The sequence below is a fragment of the Papaver somniferum genome, chromosome 3 (genome assembly GCF_003573695.1).
Source record: "Papaver somniferum cultivar HN1 chromosome 3, ASM357369v1, whole genome shotgun sequence".
Taxonomy (NCBI): Eukaryota; Viridiplantae; Streptophyta; class Magnoliopsida; order Ranunculales; family Papaveraceae; genus Papaver; species Papaver somniferum.
The window spans coordinates 18,357,593-18,365,909 of record NC_039360.1 but is presented as its reverse complement, the minus strand read 5'-3'; the positions used below and the strand labels follow the sequence as shown (position 1 = coordinate 18,365,909).

At 38.6% G+C, this 8,317-nt stretch overlaps 1 protein-coding gene and 1 non-coding gene across 2 annotated transcripts; one reads left to right on the top strand and one right to left on the bottom strand.

The window, feature by feature from the left end:
- Nucleotides 1-1,324: 1,324 nt before the first annotated feature.
- Nucleotides 1,325-2,337, bottom strand: LOC113359084. Its single transcript, XM_026602775.1, has 2 exons — nt 1,540-2,337; nt 1,325-1,399 (listed from the first exon to the last, which is right to left on the bottom strand). The coding sequence occupies exons 1-2, from the start codon at nt 2,335-2,337 to the stop codon at nt 1,325-1,327; spliced, it is 873 nt and encodes a 290-aa protein (XP_026458560.1).
- A 4,029-nt stretch (nt 2,338-6,366) lies between these two features.
- Nucleotides 6,367-6,448, top strand: TRNAS-CGA. Its single transcript has one exon. It is a non-coding gene; the product is annotated as a tRNA-Ser (tRNA).
- The last annotated feature ends 1,869 nt before the right edge of the window (nt 6,449-8,317 follow it).

Sequence of the window (8,317 nt, the reverse complement as noted above, 5' to 3'; positions counted from 1 at the left end):
CTAGTGACAATGAGCAAGCTAGTTCTCTTCCCACTCTGGAAGATTGCCTAGAGCCATTTACTTGGCTTTGTTTCTTTTTCTTATTCATGCTCTGTTAGCTTCACCATCTCCCTTGCCCTTGGTTTAGGCCTTGGTTCACTTGCACTGTTATCTGATTGTTGTTGTTTAGTTTCTTCATTTTCTCCATTGTCTTTCCTGTTAATTGCCGTTGTTTTTCTTTACCTTGCTTTTCTGTGCAGTTGCATATCTTGCATAATTTTCTGCCATTTGCATCTGTCTACCACCTGCATCTCATGCTATAGTTAATAGCATTTTAGCATCTGTAGTTGTAACTTAGTAATCATTTTAGTCTTGTAAATATTAATTAGTAATCATCTGTAGTTGTTCATTAACTTTGCTACTTAGCTATACCTTGCATCCTAGCATTAGCATTCTGTTCTGTATCATTATCATTTCCATTCTGTGTAGCTGTAGCATCACTGCATCATCTTAGACATTTGCATAATCTCTTCTCAATTGCTTAAACTGCACAACTCTGGAAACTGAAGCTTTTGTTGAGTTAGCAAGTACATGTGCTTCTCCTGCTGTGCTTATCCTGCTGCTGCTCCTGATCCTGCTGCTGCTATAGCTGCAGCTGCCTTTTCTTTCCCCTGCTGCTGTGCACTTGCCTCTGCCCTGCAGTACTGCTGCTGCTTCCATCTTTGCCTTGAGCTGCTGCTGGTGCTTTCTCTGTTGCTGCTGCTGTTGGTGTTTTCTCTGCCAAGCTGCTGCTGCTGTTGTTGCTGCCAAGCCTGCTGCCAAGCAAAAGCCCATCAGTCCAATTCAAGGCCTAATTTTCAGCTCTAAGCCCATTGTCCATTGTTTGTACAAACTGAGGCCCATTTCATTATGGCTCAAAGCCCAGTTTATTAAGGCCCAACCACAGTTTAGGTTAAGGCTAAAAGCCCAATTCAGTCAACTGTGGGCTTAATCAAAAGCCTAAGTTTAAGGCCAAAGCCCATTTACACTTCAAGACCAACTGAGCCCAAACTCAGATCATTTTATTGTTAAAAACAAACCCATTAAGCCCAATTCACTCAAAAGGCTTCATTGCCCAATAGCAACTAGAACCCAAAATAGCTAGAAACACTCCAAACACACCCGATCTCTGTGGATCGACCCGTACTTGCACGAGCTACAACTGACGACCGTGCACTTGCGGTATTACTGTAGGCCCCCGCGTTTCATTTCGCTTCATTTTTTTTACCCATCTTTTAGAAGCCTGCCAAGTTTTTGGCGCCGTTGCCGGGGACCATTTTGCATTTAAATATAATATCTTCGGGGCTTACCAATGAGCTTGGAGATGATACAAGCCAGAGATAAAATCAGCCCGACCAATCACTGCTTTCGTTACACGGTCCTGAAAGAAACAAACATGTTCGAAGAAATAAGCAATGCAATTAGTTTGGCGAGTTAATTGACTCACAGATATGAGATTGAACTTGAAATTAGGAATGTGATGTACATTCGACAGTTTTAGTGTAGGCGAAAAAAAACAACCTCGCCAATATGCTTAACCACGGAGAATGAGCCATCCGTGAGTTGCATGAGAATGGATGATTGAACAGGTATGTAAGATGTAAAGTAATGCAGTGAGTTGCAGATGTGGTGTGTTGCACCACTTTCCACAAACCATGGGTCAACAATGGAGGTGGATAGAATGTTACCTGCAAAATTGGCACGGGCATCAGGTTGTGCAGAGTCTGGTGCAGGGTTGATCAAGGCCAAAAGGTGAGCATACTGATCAGCAGACAGGGAGGGAAGAGCGTGTGGTGCAGCAGATGTGTCAGGTGACAGAGCTACAGCAGCAGCAGTCATGTGCAGATTTGCATTAGCCAAAGGCTGCTGTGGAGAACTGTTGGCAGGAGGAAAACCATGGAGCCTGTAGCACTTGTCTCGAACATGGCCTAGTCTGTTACAATAGTCGCAAAAGGGATGCTGACGCTTGTTCTGATTGGATGGCGGACGATAGCTGGACTGGAAATTTCGAGTTGAAGCAAGAGCAGCAGCATCAACAGTTGGCAGAGGAGTATGGGTTATATGCTGCTGTTCCTCCTCCTGCTGAACAAGATTGAAGATACGAAGTGCACTTGGAAAGGGATCCATAGTGAGTATCTGACTACGAAGGTTGGAAAACCTGTCGTGTAATCCCTGCAGAAACTCCATGGCACGTTCTCTTTCGAGTCTTTCAAGCATGTGCTTGCCAGCACAACAGATACATGCTTCCGTAGAAGCAACCAGGGAGTCATATTGATCCCAAAGAGTTTTTATTTCGGTATAGTAAAGAGACACAGGCATTGATTCATGTTTCATTGAAGCAATTGAAGATTTTAAACGAAATAGAATAGGGGCATTGGAGACACAAAACCTGATTTGCAGATCTTTCCAGATAGCATGAGAGTTGGCAGCATACAGGCATTCAGAGACTTGGTGATTCCCCTAACCCATGAATTGTAGTTGTCTCCTTGTAAAAGAGGAGAGTATAGAACAGTTGCAGGGTTATCACTGGGATGAATGATATAAGGGTCTAGAGTTCTAGGAAGAGCTGAAGAATTGAGCAGAGGTTCAGTGTTTTGGGAAGAGATGTTGTCATGCACTGGAGAGTTGGGAGAAGATGGATTAGAGCCAGACATGATGAAAAAAATATGAAGGATAAAAAGAGACGACTGCAGAGATGAAGCGGAAGGGAAGATATGTTTCCTAGGATCTACAAGGATACCATCTTAAAGTTTCAAAGATCTCTGGTAAAGAATATATTCAGAATAGATTTATTTTTGTGCTTTACATGTGATATATATATGGAGTTATGAATACAGAATATCTCAAAGATATGTTTCCTAAGCTAAAACAAACTCTGACTAGAATACAGGGAAGGTTTAACAACAACATAAGACTCGGACTGTGAGGTGAAGACTCATTCTGGTGGTTGTGTTGCCACTGCCGTGGCACACAATGTGTACACGTCCAATAGTTATCAAAAGAAACAGTGAACTGATACGATTTGTGTAGCGTGGTTTCTTTATTTTCCTTGGTCAATCATATTTTTCTGAGGTGGTTATTTTGGATGTGTGATGGTGTAAATTTGGTGTTGCTATTACCATCACCTTTCTTGAGGCTTTTGCACTCATGAGAAATGGGGCGAGGCGAATTCGAGCGACAACTAATCAAATTAGAACAGGGCGAAGCGAAGTGAAAATCGAGCTTTACCATATCAAATCGGGACGAGGCGAGGCGTAGCCAAAATCGAGCTTTATCGGATAAAATCGAGAGGGAACGGGGCGAAGCCAGAACCGAGATTTACCAAGTCAAAAAATGGTTCAAAGAAAAAGTGCATACAACAAATAAATAGTGTGCCAACATATAGATGACCTTTACCTTGACATAGGTGCTTACTAAAAATAATTCAGATACACATACATGACAAGAAAATGTCAGCGAAGGTATTAAAAAAATCCACTCGAGGAAAGACTCGCACATTTTATTTATTTGTTTGAGCGGTAAAGAATTTGATGCAGACGAGTATCGAATTTAGGTCACTGGTATCATCATCCAGTGACTTTACCACTGTACTACAGTCGCGGTGGCTGACTCCACAACATTATTAAAGAGGCGTAGCCCAATCGAGTTGTTGAACGGTTGATTTTGACCAATTAGGTTCAATCCAAGACCATGATGACCATCCCTTTGAATCAGAAGAATCTTGAGAAGAATGACGACTCCCAAGAAAATGGTAACTGCCTGTATCAAGTGAATAGTATAGAATTCCCTCTCCATGCCAAGACAATCTTGGAAACTAAATTTTGTTCTCCATGCTACTGTTTAGAGCAATTCTTGAGACACATGAGGTGTAGCTGATGAACAACATATATTTTCCCAAACTTTTGATTCCAACCCATTCCATCCTTAAGAAATCCAATTTGAAAACTCCTTCCAACTTTCCAATACGTCCTAATTTCACTAATATAAGATCTCTTCCACACTCTACCAAAAAGCTAGGATATGTATCAGTAAATTGTGCACGGGGCTTCTCAAGAACTTTAAAACTCCATCTAATACCATCCTCTAAATTAAAAGCTCCTAAAAGTCCATTATAATCTACGGTGTACAATATCCCCTCGTGTAAAGCTGGAGTGTTAAGTAATGGGATGAAGTGCTCTATATAAATATTGTCAAACTTGCGGTACCTCCAAGAATCTTTTCCCCTTGCAATAAGGAGAACACCCATACTGCTTCTTGTATGTACACTATTGCCACAAACCACACAGTCAGAACAAGTCTGCAACGAGGAGAATGAGATGTTGGACAAATCATAACAACTCGGCAAGTTTGGGAGTTCAATAATTTCCTTTATGAAGGGGTTGTGAAAAAATAATTTGTGATCTCCCTCCGACATAAGTAGCCAGCCGCCCCTTTGGTACCAAATTCTAGCTCCTCTTTATAAGGGAAGCTTCATAAGGTATTCCTCATTGTTATGTATAGGGTCGACAAATTTGTAGAAAGTGCAGTCATTCGTGACGGAATATACTAAACATGGAGATACATGTGCGTTGTTTAAGATCCTATTAGCAGTTGATGTTTGCTTTACTCTAGGTAGAATTGACCGATTTGCTTTACATACTGATCTAAACTCTTTGTAATCAAATGGATGTAGATAACTTCCTAACAAGTTTAAAACGTCCTCATTTAAACTATCCCAAGGCCTTTGTTGTTCAACTTCTCCGCTATTGCATATTACCCCATGATTTTTGTTACCTGAACTTGTAAATATTAACTAATTCTCCATTATATAATCTTCTTCTTTATAACTATGTAACAGAGACTCAGTTATATCTTGTCTGTCCTCAACCCTACAGAATAAAGCAGATACAAAAAACTTAATGACATATTACAGATGGAAAAACTATTGTTACAACTCTTGGAGTTAAAATTTTAGTTTGTAAAAGATACAACGTAGTACAAAAGAAAGTGTTTGGTACCTGAAAGGTGTTGGCATCATAATCCACTCGGATGAAAACCATTGTTTTGGCAGCTTAAGAAACGGCGAAATTATAGTGCCCGTACCTTCTAATTCATATTTGTACAAGCTTTGGTTGTTGGATAGTGTGTAATACAAACAACCTCTTGTAAGACCCAAGTCAGCGACAAGCTATTGTGATTCCACCATAAAAGAAAACATTATCACCTAAACTATTTACACCCCATTAAAGAAAAATCCAACTTGGCAACACCAACTGGGATGACTTCCTCTCCTTTACATGTGTGCTCAAATTCAAGCTTATAAAAACTCATCACAGGTTTGTACATATCTTATTGTACGGCAGGTGGTTGAAGTTCCTCCAATACATTTGAAATTAGTGTGATCGTTTGTCTCAAATAGCTTTATACACAGATTAATATCGTCGTCATCTAAGTTTTCTATTTCGATCTTGTAGTTATAATATATGGAACCACACTCATTGCATCCTTTAAAGTACTGAATTGACAAGATACCCGATGTAATATTCACATCTCTAGAAAACTTTTGTCTCCTCCATTGTTTATCTCCAGAGCGGAAAAACAAAAAGACATAGTCGCACTCATTATCAAGACGCTCAAACACAAAGAAAACCATTGAATCGTTGCCACTCTACTAGTTATAGCAGTTTTAGGAGGCGAGGACAATCCAGAAGACGGTAATCATCGTATTTGTAATCCGAATATGAATAAACTATGCTAGGTAATTGTATATTCTCTAATGTTGCAGGATTCCACAGAAAAGAATCCCCAAAATTCCAGATCGGGGCGTAATCAATTTTATGAATATCACATGTAATAATCAACCATCCTTGGTGACAAGGTTACTGAAAAAACGATTTGCCACTCAACTCCGGTATAAGTTTCCGACAAGTCCGATTATCTGGTTCACATAGGTTACAGAAAGCTTGATTTTTCATACCTTTTCCATAGGGGATCACAAGCCAGGGTGCTACCTTTGGTGATGGTGGTCGACGACGTTCACTTCTATCTACCATTGATGCTAATGTTGCTTGGTTTTTAGCCATGAAGAAAAAATAACTCGATAATCTGCCTTACGGATGCTTTCACGTGAGTTGTATAATCTGCTCTAGGAAGTGGCCGGAGTTGTGTTCATATATAAGGATAGTCTGCCTAATCTTAGGATTTCTATGTCGAATTCCTTTTCGGTTTCAAGAAACAAAGAACCGAGGTTTAGAAGCTGTTGGGCACACAACCATCCTACGTGAATATAATACGCGTATTTTGTGGTCGACCCAAAAATTTCAACAAATATGGTAAATAAACAAAATAACGACGGAAATGACAAGCTGCGTCAATATGTCCGAGTGGTTAAGGAGACAGACTCGAAATCTGTTGGGCTTTGCCTGCGCAGGTTCGAATCCTGTTGTTGACGTTTTTTTTCTTTTATTTTTCATTCGCACACCAAGTTGTAGTACCATGAAAAACAACGTTGAAGAAAGAAAACAAAACCTTCCAATTCATTCAGATGACGATATAGGTAATCGAATCTAAGTAGGAAGCTAAAAATATTTAATCGGAACCTATGACCATTTCGGTAAAGCCTTAATGTCAGTTCCAATTCCATGCCTTGGATGTGAACAGAAAGTAAATTATGAGACCAGCAAAATAATTGGTTCCCAAACGAAAGTGATCAGTGCGTTTTGATGCTTAGATTTCATAATTAAGTTAAAGCATGCCCAGAATATAGAGTGTCTTCAGCCGCATGAAGAATGTTTTCGAACAAGATCATTTGGTGCGAATTTAGAATAAAAAGAGCCGGTGTCACTGTAGTACAGTGGTAAAGTCACTGGGTGATGATACCAATGACAAAAATCGTATAACTATATAGACTTTACATTATACACATTTGATATTTCGAGCTGAGTTTAATTCGCTTACATATTTCTCGAAATATGTGTTTGTAAGCTTTCGCTTTAACCAAGTTCATCTTTTATTCTTGACGAAAGTCAAAAGATGATCATGTGAAAATCACCTGGTAACATCTTATATGATTTGGGTGAGAAATGTTGCAGCTTTTGTAAAATCACTTTTCTACTGTGCGTTGCGTGCTGTGCATTGAGAAAAAAACAGTTAGATATTTGGTAAAATATTAATTAAAATTAAAGCTGAGTAAAAAGCAATCAAAGTGTGTTTGGAAAAATATCAAGTTCAACCAGGGGAAGGATCTGTTGACATGGTTATACTGACATAATCTTGAAATTTTAGCGTCATTTTTTCTACCAAACCCAACCGACAATGAATTTGAAGCTAATCTTTTGATGACATGTTCTTCTTATAAGTTTTTACACTCCCACCAAAAATGAGAGCATTCCAAAATGTATAAGACCACCATCTACCATTTTGAATATCCACCGTCGAAAATTAACGGTTGAAATTAAAATTTGTGGATGGTAAAGTTTCGTATTTCGGAATACTCTCATTTTTAGTAGGAATGTAGAGTTTTATATGAGGAACATGTCACCAAAATATTAGCTTTAAATTCATTGCCGGTTGGGTTTGGTAAAGAAATTAGAACCATGTCATTATAACCATGTCAACGGATCTTTCCCCTTGTTTTTGTAGCAAATGACAAAAACAGACATATCTCTGAAAATAGTTTTATTCAATTTTATTCGGTTTAAAAATTAAAACTATATAAATATCCCTCCTTTTCATAGATTTCACAAATACCCTTATCCATCAATAATTATACCCCTCGTCTTCTAAAATGTAACCCATTTAATTTTAAATAATATAAATACCCTTTTAATATTAATAAAAAATTAGATGAAAGTCATTTTATTTATTATCTCACATGCTGGAAGTGGTGGTGGTGGTGATGCCAGATTTAGGATCAACTTTTGTTGTTGATACCAGATTTGGATCAACTTTTGTTGTTGATACCAGATTTTGGTGTCAACTTGGGTTGATGACACTTAATTTTGACCTAACTAATTTCTGAATTTTCAATTTTTGTAAAAACTTTGGTTGTTGACACCAGATATGATATCAACTTCGGTTGTTGACACCAAAATTTGGTGTCAACTTCGGTTGTTGATCCAACAATTTGTATCAACTTCGGTTGTTGATCCAAAAATCTGGACCTAACTTATTTCTAAATTTTTCAATTTTTTTATCAACTTGGAGGTACCGGTGGTGGATTTGGATTTTTTTTATCAACTTGGAGGTAACGGTGGTGGAAACGATAGAAAGGATGGGTAAAGTCAGTTAGTATCGTTTTAACAAGACAAATGTTACGATT